We start from the raw sequence: 14787 nt of genomic DNA on the forward strand, positions 1-14787 counted from the left end.
GAAATCCTAAACAATTGGATTCATATATGTCAAAATAAATTCTCTTCAATCAAATCCGTTCATACAGATATTCTTTCGCAAATGGGAAACCTCCTTCTATTCCCGTTGCAAGAAACATCTTAAATCTATTCCATGACTAATATCTTACAATGGAATTGTCGATCTCTGAAAAAAAGAATTCCCGAACTCACATTCTTGCTTGACAAATATAGAATCGACATAGTTACACTTTGTGAAACAAGGTTGGACGAACAATATCGCCCCAACATTAATAATTACGACTTATACTCTTGTGATCGTAATCGACATGGAGGTGGGGTTGCAATTCTCATCTCCAATAAATTCATATTTTCGCGGATAACAAATGAAAAAATTAATTCGTCCTGTGACCGCAACAATATAGAGTACATCCTGGGCAAGGTTTGGTTTGAACCGAATAAATTCATATATATATATGTTCTCTTTATAGCCCCCCTCGCGGCGGAAGCCACCCCTATACGGATCCGCAGGCTTGGCTCACTCTTCTTCAGTATTGCGCTAACTTCAATCCCATAGTCATCTGTGGTGATGTAAACGGGAAGAGCGCACTTTGGTCCTCTAACATACTCGGCCCTGATCCCGAGGGATTAAAATTGGAGGGAGCAATCTCTCAGCTTGATCTGTCGTGTCTAAATGACGGTAACTACACCTGGTCTTCGTTGGATATGTCGGCCATTTCTGCCCTTGACGTAACACTAGTCTCTTCATGTATGGCTGCAAAGTGCTTATGGGAAGTCCTTGAAGAGAATTATGGAAGTGATCATTTTCCTATCATAATCAATATAAACTTGGACATCAATAATAGTCCATCCTTTGGACGTCCCTCATTTGCGCTGTCAGGAGTTGATTGGCAATCATTCCAACTGGAATGTTCTAAATCTGTGGATAGGGAGTGTGGATTTTGTGGTGACTTGAGTAGGGACTACAACAATTTAATTGAGGCTATTCATGGCTCGTTGATTAGGGCTGGAGCTAGAAAGCTGCCTGCCAATAGCGTCAGAAAAAAACCCCCTACTGTTTGGTGGGATGACGAATGTAGGGATATCATTTTAAAAAAAAATCAAACTTTTCACAATTTCAAACAGTCTCCTTCATCTTCAAGTCTTTCGGTATATTTAAAATGTAGAAAACAAGCAAAAAAATTCTTCGCAAACAAAAAGAAATTAGCTTTCCGCGACTTTTGCTCTTCACTTAATATGAATACTCCCATTACTGCAGTGTGGAAATATATCAGAGCATTCTCTAATAGAAATTCAAACAACCCTCCGCATTCTTCTGTCTCTGTGGAGTCATTTACAGAGGCTTTCAACAGGTTGTCTCCTCCAATCCTCACACCTGTTCCCAATCTTCACAACTTCATATCAACAATTCATAATATTGACTCAGTCGTAAATAAAGAATTCCTTCTCACTCCATTTTCGAAGCACGAATATAACGAAGCAATATCCACTTTAAAAGTTAAATCCTCTCCCGGCTCTGATCTGATCTCGAACAGGATAATAAAAAAATTTCCACCAGAATTACACAACCATATTCTGAAATTGTTCAATCTTATGTTTAACAAAAGCTTTTTTCCAAAACAATGGTCGGAGTACTTCGTAGTATTTATTCCCAAGCCGGGCCGCAGAGACTCTCTCAGACCCATCTCTCTTGCTAACAACTTCTTAAAACTATTTGAAAAACTTATCTACAAGAGAATTGAATGGTGGGCGGAGAACTGTTATATACTGTCTAATACTCAATTTGGTTTTAGAAAGGGGCTATCCTGTGTGGATAGTATTGCCACTCTGACTACAGATATTCATATTTCTAATAAATCCCGAAAATATACAGGCGTTGTATTCCTGGATATAGTTGGAGCGTTTGACAGGGTTAGACCGGAAATCCTTGAGGCTCTTTTGGAAAAGTATGGTCTTCCTTCAAAAGTACAAAAATTTATAAATTCGCTTGTTGCTCGTAGAGATCTTATTGGCTTCGCGTCTGGCATTAACTTGCAAAATCGAACCACTACTATCGGTCTTCCACAAGGCTCTATATTGAGCCCTCTACTATTCAATTTATATGTAGCTCTTTCATACACAGTGTTGCCGGATGAAGTAGAGATACTCTATTATGCAGACGACATTGCAATTTATTGCTCTAACCGACAATTGGAAGTTATCAATAATCAACTCAATACTGCACTTGACAACTTAGTTCAATATTTCAGCTGCTTGGGACTTGAGATCTCTCCCTCGAAGTCCAACTATATGATCTTTTCCACTCTTAAACCCCGTAATCTCCGCATTTTGCTAAACAGATGTAAATTCACTCTAAAGGTTGGTAATGGAAATATTCCATATTCCATGGCTACTAGATTCCTGGGGGTGGTTTTGGACCCGGAGCTCAACTGGAGGGCTCATATCAATTATGTGAAAAACCGTATCATACCAAGAATTAATATTCTGAAAGCAATTTCAGGCATCCGATGGGGCGCACATCCTTCGAATTTAATTACCATTTACAAAGGATATATAAGACCGCTATTAGATTGGGGCTGTCAGGCCTTCGCTCCTTTGGAGGAGCTGCCATATGTAAAGGCGAATCGTTTGCAATATGCGGCTCTCCGTGCGGTCACAGGACTAATGATAACCACCCCAACTAACGTCTTGCTGGATATCAACGGCGAATACCCTTTGAATTCGCGCTGGTTCAATCTCACTTTGAAATACCTCTCAAGGGTTATGTCTCGACAATCGCATCCCTTGAATTTGACGATCTCTGAGTTCTTAACTCGACCTGAAAACAAAAGAGAAAATGTTTGCAACTTGGTTGATGTCTATCTTGCGCATACTAATCTTTTTGAACAAATTATGCACTTTCGACTCCCTGGTTACCTGGAGTTCCCGTATGAGTACAGACACCTCGATCCTATAATCAATACTGACCTGGGATTCCAGATTGGAAGCACCGATACGACGGATGTCAATGACATCTTCAACCGTCTCTCGGCTCCTTTCGATTTTGACGTGACATATTACACCGATGGCTCTCGCGAGGAATCCGGCAATGCGACTGGTTACGCTGTGTTCTCTCCGGAGCTCGGCTATGAATATAAAGAGAGAATCAATAATTATAATACCATCTTTGAGGCTGAAGCTTTGGCAATACAGCATGCAATTGACTCCATACTCAATAATAAAATAAAAAAGTCGGCTATTTTCTCCGACTCCTTGAGCGTGTTGTCTAGTCTCGCGAATCCGGCAACAACGAACAAATCGCATCAAAGAGTCTTCCAGATCAGGGGCTCTCTCTTTGAATGCACTAAGCAATCATTGGAAATCCACATTATCTGGATACCTAGTCACAGGGGAATATACGGTAATGAGAGGGCTGATATTTTGGCCAAGGAATCTCTGCATCTCCCCGATCCTCTTCTCTTGAGTAAGTGTCACTACACCAACCTTTACTCTAGATTCAAATCCCTTTCAAAAGACAGAGCCATTCGAGTTATCCAAGCGGAGAGTTTTATTAAAGGAACTAAATACTTCGCACATAAGCCTGACATTCTTTCGCCTCCTTGGTACACTAATAGAAAGATCAAAGAGATACTTCCCAGATCAGTAATCACACTTGTATCAAGACTTAGATCTAATCACACTGCAACTATGGGTCATCTTTGGAGAAAGAATATCACTGATTCTTCGGAATGTCAATGCGGGCACTCTTTTCAAGACCTGAATCACACTTTCTTTGGCTGCCGTGACACATCTGACAGCTCTAATCTGCTCATTTCTGGACTAAAAAAGATCGATCCCAACATTACACTAGATGTACAGACACTCGCTTTCACTAGCGACACTAGAGTGCATCACCTCTTGCACAATTTCGTCAGGAGAAACAACATTTCAATTTGACCAATTAACTTACAGCAACGTCTAGCTGATGGTGTATGGACGAATCCGATTGGAGGTCCTTTAGCCAATAAGAAGAAGAAGAAGAAGTATATGCTTTTGGTGATTATGTGTTGGGTACTTGTGTAATTGATGTATTTATGTTTTAGGCATCATGCTGTAAATTGAAATTTACAATATATGGCAAATGTAAAGGGCCATAAAAACACATCTGAGAATTATCTAAAAGAGGTGGAGGAACCCCTTATCGGATCCACACACGTTAAGCACTGCGAAGATGCAGGGGCATACATCGTGTCTCCCCCCTTAAAGAATTGTGATAATATCTGTGGGGTACTAAGGTATAAGTCAAACGTATTGAAATTTACAGATAAATTAAGTGCCGGGGTGAATTAATAACGTTGAGTTAATGCATATTTAAGTAGCGTTGAGTGTGTGAGTTTCTTGAGTGGAAACATATTCCATGTAGTAATAGTATACTGGAAGAAACTGCTGAAGTAGCAGACAGAATGTTAATGCATTGACATCAGGATTAGACTACACTATAGCTGGTGAAATACGCGTCAATAGATATAGTGACTATTGAGGCGAAACTTAAGACAGAATTTATTTATACCATATTCGTTGAATATACGTTACTACTGTTGACTGCCAATAATGCAATGCGATACAAGGCAATATAATATAATATGGGATTATTATTATTATTATTATTGTTACTTATTATTATTATTATTGCTATTGCTACTGAAAGACGTTAACAATATTTAGATGGACCCGCTCGGGGAATGCGCACATGAATGAATGTTTTTAAATATTTTTGCTGAACTACTTTGGCAACATGTATGATTGCCTGAGGAGTTTATTGTACAACTGTTTACGGTATGTTAATGTTATTTGGTTTCTAGGAATATGTAACGTAATGGAATGGACAAGGGATATGGGTCCAAATTAGGATCATCGTCCCACTGAAAGAAGTGGATGACTTTGTAGTGGGCCTGCGTGTTAGTGGAAATGTGGAAGTATTGTGCGACACGAATGTCGAGATGTGAAATCTCCTGAGTGGAATATTATTCTTAACTTAATTGACATCATGAGGAATTAGTGATACTGGATGATATGAAATTGAAAAATAATGATAATTGGTGAAGTCGATGCCAATGAAGAATGAAATTTGCTATTATTATATGCATGGAAACTTTTACCCACTCAGGTGATTGTATTGAACCTTTGAGACTAAATATTTGAAGGTTCGAGATTCTTGACGTACTTGGGAAATGTGAATGTGATTCTGGTGTGTTAGAACTTAATATATATGGTGTCATTAGGAAACGCGCTGCGTTGCGTCTGTACTGTGTGGTATTAGCTGAACAGCGTATTAGATATTGAAAGAATGTGTCAAGGAAAATCAAAAGAGTGATAAATAAGTTAGATAAACATACACATAAAATGGATAGTTTCATGCACACAGCTTACTATAGTAGATTCCTGAGTTCTCAAATTCTTGAATTCTTAAATTCTTAAAACTTATACATTAAGAGGACTAAAGAAGTATTTGACCTTATGTCTAAATGTAATTATAACTTGAATCGGAGTCCAAATATGAATACTATAATTTAAGTTACTCACTCAGTCGACTATATTAAAATACTAAACTCTTAAATTGATATTTAGATGACTGGGAATCATAGATTTTGATTTTGCGGCTAAATGTGATTATATTATAGAACTTATACACGAATAGCTAATTAGTTGACTTAATTTAAAAGGATGTTTGCGTTGTGCAGGCGGATTGATGAAATATGAGCATTTTGAGATTTGAAGAAACAGGATGTGGGTTATAGAAATATATTATGTATACTGCGGTACTGCGCTGCAGTATTGTAAGGAATTACTGATATGAGATAAAAGGGAATTGACAACTAATAAAATTTAATAATGTTAATACTAATACCTTTAGTTAAATTTAATTGATATATAGAATCATAAGCTATTTACTGATTGGAGTAAATCAATCCAATTAAGCAGGGGGATTTAAAACCAGCAAGATTTAAACCATGTGAGTAAATCACTTGAGTTGAGGATGTACTGTTATAGTTTTAAATATTTAATAATAACTATAATATTAACATTTAAAAGATAATAGATGTTTTGAAATTGTAATGAAACTGGAATAATGAGAGATATAGGATGGAATAAATAGTTTGATTTGATTCGGTAAAATACTTGGGTGCTGTTACGGTATGAATAATGGGTATTTAATTAATTCTAATATAAAAGTACTTAAAATAAGCAAACGAAAAATTGCAATAAAACCTGTCAACGCTAAGTAAAGAACAATATGATCCTAGGTGGAAATTTTGATGTTTTAACAACTTAAATACAAGCTGGGTGAAATTTATACCCTAAACTAAAAATTGAACTGTTGTTTCTTGTTTTTTGCTTTATGTTTTATGTTGATATGTAATTTTAAGTATGATGGTGATGGGATGTAACAACTACGTACCGCTTGTGCTGTTTATTTTTGCATAATTGCATTATGACTCTGATTTTTACTGACAAATGTAAATAAAGAATATATATAATGGAGTCGAATTTATTTTCCCCATTAAATTGATCGGATGGAGCACCTCGACAGGGATATCGGATCTGCAAGGTATGTACATAGTTAAGGTGCATATTTTATTTCATATACAAAGTAATATTGCACATTTAGAATATGGTGGCAATAGTCGTAGAATCATAAATGACAGTAACTTTGAATGGATCGAGACTGATCCTGTTTGTCTTTTGTGTATATTGATAAAGCCATATTGATCATGATGCCTTGAACTTTGATAGAATCAAGCAAGTGATTAAATTAAATTAAATGATTGTTATCACTTCATTTTATCTGGTTCGCGGTGGACTGAGGGGATTGAATAATAACGGTTAAATAATTGTATCTCTAAGAACCCGGGATTGAGAAAGTAATACTGAAGGATAGAATAACTGTCTTACCCTATACAGAATAAAAGAAAATTATATAGGGTGAATCTGATCTTCTGAATGAAATGCGCATATTAGGTTAGCTTTAGCTTTAGGCCTAGTTTTAAGCTTAAACTTAATTGTAAGCTTGATATAATAAGCTCATTGGCTGTACTCTGGCCAAGATAACAGCTGTATCCCACGGCGGGGGTGTGATACCTTGGGAGAAACTGTGGTGAATCGCCTGACGTCAATACCTGTAATACGGGCATAATTGAAAGCGTCTGATTGATTAGACTTGATCTAGTAACTAAATACAGTACGCTGATTGGCCGAGCTTCGTTCGACCAAAAATGGTGGTTATAAGTAGATGTACAGTCACTGATGTAGATCAGAAGATAATAATGACGATTGGCGAAGCCGCTTTCGCCTGGGGTTGAGTCACCCCGCCGGCTAATGCGTAATGCGTATTAATAACAAATCAAATAGGCCGTAATTAAAAATTTATCTCGATCTTATATACTCACATAGATTAATCGCATCGGAATGATGACAGCGTGACTCTATATCGTATATTAAGTGGATTAGTCAAACTAACACCTATGACTACGTAAAGTTTAGGCGAGTGACTGCGTTCTATGTCCGGGATTTCCTGGGGATATTCACTAGGTAGATTACGGTCGTTTAGGGCAAACAGTCATGAATTAAAATAAAATGAACAGAAAGCCAAGTAAACTGAATTTACCAAACCAGGGGAATTCGGAATCCTCAGGTTTCGGCGAGAGGAGGGTTCTTGACCCTGATCCTCCCCCGTCGTTATCATGCGTAGGGCTAACCAAGGAAGAGGAGGAAAATACTGATTCATTTAAAGCGGAAACTTTGGAGACTTCTGACAAAAGAATACTGAAGGACAACCCTTATCATCGAGGGAGTCAAGAGTTCTTTTCAAACAATAAGGACACACCGGAAGAAATTACCAAAATACTAGAAATACTATTAGATTTGGGTGGTGATAACACCTTTTCTAACAGAAGGAGAATTCACTTGGTGATAGACACGGTTCTCACTTACATTAATGATTTGTCCACAGTTATGAACAAACTAAATTTAGCTAGGAGATATATTATGTCTAAAGTAAACAGACAAGAGGAGCAAATTGAGAACTTGCAAGATGAGATTGACAACCTGAAATCTGCAATAGCAAGAAAGGAATCCGCTACGGAGCTTAAAGAACCTAGGGAACTGCTCTCTTCCCTAGAACACTATTACCGAAGAGACCGCACATGGATGGAAGATGTTCCAGAAGATAGGAGGTGTGAGGACTCCGGTAGATGGTCTGTATCTCCATCCTCTTCCAAACTAGATAATATGACGACTTTGGCTACACTATTGGACAATTCGAACGATTTTCGCACGGACGGCTTTTTGACAATGGAACGGGCAGGACGAGCTCGCAGGCGCGGTGAAGCTAGTCGTCCTAGGGGAAGGTCACCCCGAATAACAAACCAAGAATTAATTAATATGGACATGAATTTAAATGGAAAAGAAAAGTTACCGCCGCAGGAGAGTCGGACCTCCAGCGACAGGCGGACGAGCCCTACGGTCCCTGAGGCTCGTTCGTCTTCATCCAACGAAGGGCTCTCTCCACGACTGCCGACGGGAGTGGAGGATAAACATGCTACCGTCGAGATATTTGAAGATCCGTTAGAGATGACGACTTTTGTCGATTGCTCCTCTCCTCCTATGGGAATTATATTACATCAGCAGGAGCTAAATAGAAGCTTTGGAAAAAAGGTAACTCCGGAACCTGGTAGTAAAAGCAAGAGGAAAGCCAAAACATCTCCGGATGTAATCACTCCCAGTGATGAGGAGAAAGGCGGTAGTAAAAAAGAAGGAATTAACCTGAGGAAACTCCGGCCAAGGAAAAAGAGGGCTCAATCCACTAATCCTAAAGCTGAAGTCACCGTCGGGGATTCATCTTTGGAGTCGCTCATGTCTGTGGAGACCGAAAGGAGCTCCGAATCGGAATCCAAGAGCGAAAGAAGAAAATCCCTACAATCTCTGAAAACAAGATCGAGGAGATCAAATAGAATCATTATTTCTTCGGACGAGGAAGAAGCAAATAAGGATTTTGCCCCACAAGACCTGAAGATTATGGGGGCAACTAATGTGGGGGCCTTGGGCCTAGATTGTTTAGAGAGAATTGAAAATATGAGGGCAAGAAGCAAAAATCTACAAGGAGGTATAAGTGGAAGGATGAGAAGAGATCTGGAGAGAGCTAAAGAGGTAATCAACACTCTAATCTTCAAATCCGAAGCCTCCGGGGATCCCGCCTATCTAAAAATTAAAAACATAGAGCTAACAGCTGAGATAGAGAAATTAAAACTGAAGGATATTCTAAGAGAAAGAGAGCTTGAAGAAATGAGAGCTATAGTAGAAGAGCTCAGAAAAGAAGTCTCTGAGTTTAGAGACAAGCAGGATGAACTGGAAGAGGATAGAAGGAAGGCAAGAGAGTCTCAACGCATCACCCAGTATAAACTAAAAAAAGCACTGGGTAAGGAAATAGAAGAAGAGGATCCGATAGTTGAACCTGAAAAAAAAAAGAAAAAGATACTACCTACAGGGCTAAAGATAACAAAAAGGTACTGGACTTACCTATTGATGAAAAAGAATCTTCATACATGGAAACTAACTCCGAAGATCTTCCGGTGATGGCGGCTGCAACTCCAAAGAGGGATGGACCTGGACCTGAAACAAAAGAAACAGAAGAGAACTTTAATAGGCAAATTAAGGAATTAGTCAGGAGAAGGGCGGAGTTAAGGAAACGAAGTAAGCTTGGAAGTATTGAAACAGGAAGTGACTCTAAATTACACAAGGAGAATCCACTACCCCAGCGTACCCCTAGACCTAGACCGAGGATCAAGTCAAATGTTCAACTGTCCCCCCTAGATATGACAAAGAGGGAATAAATAAAGGCAACATGGGTAATTCGAACTCAGATAATTTAGAAAATCTGAGTACCACTGCAGGACCCTCACATTCTGCAGACAAAGAAGAATGGAGCAAAGTAGTAGGCAAGACAAGAGCCAGGAGAAATCAACAGGACTCTGACCGCGCCTCTGGGACCAGAAAAGATGCGGGAAACTTAGGCAATATTACTAAAACAATTGCTGAAAATAGAGAAGTGAAGGCCAACTTAGGAACTAGGAGACCACCTAAAACGGCTGCGATTCTTGTTACTACCAAGAAAGAAGGTCTTACTTACGCAGAAGTCTTAAATAAAGCAAGACTAGAAGTGTCATTAGGAGATCTAAAAATTGACTCGACCAAGATCAGGAAAGCAGCCAATGGTAATATGATCATAGAGATCCTTGGGCCTGAGGGATCCGCCAATGCAGACGCTCTGGCGGAGAAATTAAGAGACATTTTTAAAGATCAAGCCAAGATAGCTAGACCAACCATTAAGGGAGAAATCCGATTAATAGGATTGGATGATTCGGTAACCATAGACGAAGTACTGGATGTCATAGCTAAAGACGGGGGATGTAGAATGGAAGATATCAAGACTGGTCCTATCAGACCCATGAGAAATGGGCTGTTTACAATCTGGGCACAATGCCCTCTGTCGGCGGCAATCGAGATATCTAACAAGAAGAGGATCAAGATTGGATGGACCCTGGCTAGAGTGGACCTCTTGGAGTCTAGGCCCGTGCAATGCTTCAGATGCTGGAAATTTGGGCATGTAAGGCTGGCATGTACGTCTGGGATGGATTTTGGCAGGCTGTGCTTCAGATGTGGAGAACCTAACCATTTAGCTCGGGACTGCAATTCCCCCCCGGTGTGTAAGCTCTGCGTTGAAGAGGGTAAGGATCCGAACCATAGACTCGGTTCCAACTTTTGTAAAGCGGACAGCAAGGTTAGCAGACTTAGGACTAATTTTAACACAAAAGGCCCTGGTTCTCAAGGAGGTAATACAGTAAATAGGGATGTCAATTAAACTACCGATCTGTCTAATAGACGAAATTGCGAAAGCCTTTGAAAGAATTATTGCCAATAGAATTTTTGACTGGCAGGTAGAGCACCCAGATTCGGACTTCGCGCCTAACCAGTTTGGATTCAGGAAGGGTCTTTCAACTTGCGATGCTCTGGTAAAATTCAAAGATATTACAACCTCTATTGTGGACAGAGGAGGATATTCGATTGCGGTTTCAATAGATATTAAGAACGCATTCAATAGTATACCATGGAGGATTGTGCGCCGGGCCTTAGAAATTAAGAACTTTCCACCGTACATAAGGAGGATTATAGATGCGTATCTGTCTGACAGATCAGTATTTTATGTCGCTGAAAACGGTACAAGGCATAAGAGACCTATGGAGGCTGGTGTTCCTCAGGGCTCTGTTTTAGGGCCTATTCTATGGAACATTCAATAGCGTCCTGGACATGGCGGATGAGGAAAATAATTGTTTTATTTTGTGTTATATAGACGACACTCTAATTATTGTAACCGGGTTGGATATCTTTGACACCAGATTAAAAGCCGGGGTTTTTGTCACCAGGGTGGTTAATTATATTGCTGAGTTGGGTTTAGAGGTGGCTACAGATAAAACGGAGGCTTTACTATTTCACCCAAGGAGGTCGACTGGACTACCCGAATCGTTGATGATCGGTGACAACACGGTTAGATTTGGGTCCTCCATGAGATATCTAGGGATCTTAATAGATATTAAGTGGAGTTTTAATGACCACTTTAAATTCGCGGAGCAAAAGACAAGCAAGATTATCAGGTCTCTAAACAGACTAATGCCTAATCTCAGGGGACCTGACGAAAAACGCAGGCGCCTTTATGCAAATGTTGTCACGTCGGTATTGCTCTATGGAGCGCCAGTATGGGGGGATGCGTTGGCGTCTAGTAAACTCTTAAAGTCACTAGTAAGATTGGAAAAATCCATTGCTCAGCGGGTTATCTCGGCATACCGAACCGTCTCTGGGGATGCGGCGTTACTGCTGGCTCGGATTTCACCATTAAGGTACGTGGCACCAATGCGCAAACGCATTTACGAACAAATCAAGGAGCACAGAAACAATGGTACATACTCTGGAGAAATTAGGAATGTCACTAGGGAGTATGAACTAACCATTATGCTCAATGAATGGCGCGCATACCTAGAGTTACCCAATCACCCAGGTGAGTTCACGAAGCTTGCACTAATGCCTAGTTTCGAATCTTGGTTGAATCGCGAACACGGTAGTATATCATACCATCTGACACAAGTCCTCTCTGGGCACGGGTGTTTTGGGAAATTCCTATTCGGTATTGGGAAAAGAGACAGTAGATGCTGCGATCTCTGTGGGGAAAATCCAGATGACGTTATGCACACTATGAGGGAGTGTCCGGCATGGGACCCAGATAGAATTAGATTAAAGAGGGCACTAGGATTAACTAGGGAGTTTACCTTGGCGAACGTTGTGGAGGCTGCCTGTAGCTCGGAAAACAACTGGGCGATCTTTGCAGGGTTCGTGCAGAAGGTGATGAGGGAGAAAGAGGACGAAGAGAGGAGACGTGAGAGAGTCAGGAATCTTAGTCCTGAGGAAGATAGCGTCACGAGCGATTGAGACGTAAAGCGAATCAATCCATATGTCGCCTAGGGATATTTCTTCCTCTAGCGTCATCTGAATTGCCGTGGCAAGTTAGATTGATGCTTGGAAGCATACAGGGTGGAGTATCGCGTGGGCGATAAAAAAGACTAGCCTCGATTCACTTCTTTCTTGGAGCGAATCCTTTCTTATTATCTCAATAAAAATTTGAATTCGCGATAGGGAATAGAACGGGATGGGAAGTAAGGGAGGGAAAGGGAGGACAGACGAATATTATACTTACAGGGCACACTATAAAGTGGGTTACTTATATTTATTTATTAATTAAATGGGCTCAGGGGGGTCTCGTACGACGAGATTGTCCCTTCTTGGGACCGTAAAGGGGGGGAGGGGAATATAGGGGGAAAGATACACACAACACACATTAGTATACAAACACATACACACAAACAATTAAAGATAACACATACACACACACAGGGTTGTAAGGAGGGTGGAGGGAAGGGCAGGAGCCAGGGGGAGGGGGGAAGGGGGGGTGGAGGGAGGAGGTGATGGGTAGGCTGGTTCTGGTCGGATTACGGAGGAGTCAGGTCAGGACTGTTGGATCGCCGAATGACATATGAACAATAGGACTTCGACGGTTTGACACAAATACGTCCAGAGGGGATCGCGGAAAGAGGGGAGTTTTTAGTGGGTGCAAGCCCCATACTACCTGGTCATATCGGGTGGCCAGGTGTGCAGAAGGCATTTTCTCCCCTCTCGCAACAAAAAAAAAAAAAAAGGTTAAGATGAAATGGCGGACGGACTTTGGCTTGAGAGGATGTCTTGAAGTCCTGGTAATAACCGTATGAGCCTCCTGTTGATTTCAATAATCTACAGAATGAAAATTTCGATACTCTAGCTGATTTAAATATATTGAGAAAAGGGATGCGTGTCCGGGATGCTCTAGTAGCATCTGAGGATGCTGGGGAATGGGTAACATACACGCGGGTATGTCATTACTGCACCGGCCTTCGTTCAATATGAATATCATAGATTAGTAATCAGCGTGGCAAGGACCTGGAATTTACGCTGATATTGTTGAGGAATATTGCGCTGGGATAAAACCCTAAACTATGTGGATTGCATCGTCAACGTTAAAAGCTGCCTCCCTTTATTGAAAGAAGATGCCAAGAGGAATTCAGGATGTGTGCGTCGAGTGAGACTTCGCAAGTGCTAAAATCAAATGCACTACAGTGAGAGAGAACTGACACGGAACTGGCGATGTGCTGTGTACCGTGTTTGTCATTTTTGATTTTACGGATTTGCTGTTAGAATGGAATGGATTGTTATTGATAAACCGAAACTGTATAACTTTCGAAAGAAACTCACAAAGTTGTAAATTCGCAAAAGTCTTTAGTTATGAATGCAAAGAACTAGTGAACTACCAGGAAGACGACTGTTGATGTTATCTTACTAGAATTCTAAAGGAGCTGAAGTTTTCACGAGAATTTTTAACTGGAATGATATTCATAATTAATGGAGGAGATATCTGAGTAGGTTAATGCAGTTTTGCTGTAATAGAAAAACGAGATAACTAGCTTGGTAAATAAGACTAGTAAAGTGAGCGCAAGGGTATTGGTGATACTAGGAGTTAGAGGCGTTATAACAATTATGACTATGATTTTGAATTCTAAATTATTTTCAACTATTTAAGCTGATTCGACTCAATTTATTATAAGTAAATATCACAAGTATTGATAGAATGCCGGGTTCGGACCTTGAACCCAGCTTAAGGATAAAAGAGAGAAATCTCGACTCTGGCTGAAAAGCACATAGACTGTTGTCGTGTATTGTAATCCGACGTTAAAATGTTGCGATTCATTGTTTATGTTATTCATTGATGGAAATAGATACGATCAATTAGGACAATATTAAATAGACGGGGTAAAGGGGTCCCAGGGCTGCACGCGGGGTGTCGCACTTCTGGAGTGCGACGTGCCCTCGGGCGCACTACTCACGCGTGCAGATCTTGAATCAACCCGAATAACATTGTATCGAAGCTTGAACTGAAATACTCAAATTTATGTAATATGGTGATGGAAAGGTGGAGATTGTAGCGTGATGCGCATTCGTGACATGATTGCGGGCGAGGAACAGTGAACGTTGATTTAGCGCCGATACTCTTATTTATTATAACATGTTACACGCTAAATGTCTGAATATCCGTCTAAATATACACCGGAAAGTTAACAGTGGTAAATGGCGCATGCGTGACATTGTTTTTGCTTTATTTTGCTTTATTTTGGAT

General features: G+C 40.2%; 2 protein-coding genes across 2 annotated transcripts; both read left to right on the top strand.

The window, feature by feature from the left end:
- The first annotated feature begins 2817 nt into the window (after window positions 1-2817).
- LOC138938860 (uncharacterized) lies at window positions 2818-5067 on the top strand. The gene is made up of 2 exons (XM_070306205.1): window positions 2818-4273; window positions 4841-5067. The coding sequence occupies exon 1, from the start codon at window positions 2892-2894 to the stop codon at window positions 3933-3935; it is 1044 nt and encodes a 347-aa protein (XP_070162306.1). The 5' UTR covers window positions 2818-2891; the 3' UTR covers window positions 3936-4273; window positions 4841-5067.
- Window positions 5068-7613: 2546 nt separating this feature from the next.
- Window positions 7614-9611, top strand: LOC138938966 (putative autophagy-related protein 11). Its single transcript, XM_070306382.1, has one exon. The coding sequence runs from the start codon at window positions 7614-7616 to the stop codon at window positions 9609-9611; it is 1998 nt and encodes a 665-aa protein (XP_070162483.1).
- Window positions 9612-14787: the final 5176 nt, after the last annotated feature.

This window comes from Polyergus mexicanus, unplaced genomic scaffold (assembly GCF_030449975.1).
Source record: "Polyergus mexicanus isolate NDT 795.1 unplaced genomic scaffold, iyPolMexi1.0 SCAF_13, whole genome shotgun sequence".
Classification (NCBI taxonomy): Eukaryota; Metazoa; Arthropoda; class Insecta; order Hymenoptera; family Formicidae; genus Polyergus; species Polyergus mexicanus.

What these genes read in the sequence shown, in the direction of transcription:
- LOC138938860 (XM_070306205.1), top strand. Translation starts at nt 2,892, where the DNA reads ATGCACTTTCGACTCCCTGGTTACCTGGAGTTCCCGTATGAGTACAGA.
- LOC138938966 (XM_070306382.1), top strand. Translation starts at nt 7,614, where the DNA reads ATGAACAGAAAGCCAAGTAAACTGAATTTACCAAACCAGGGGAATTCG.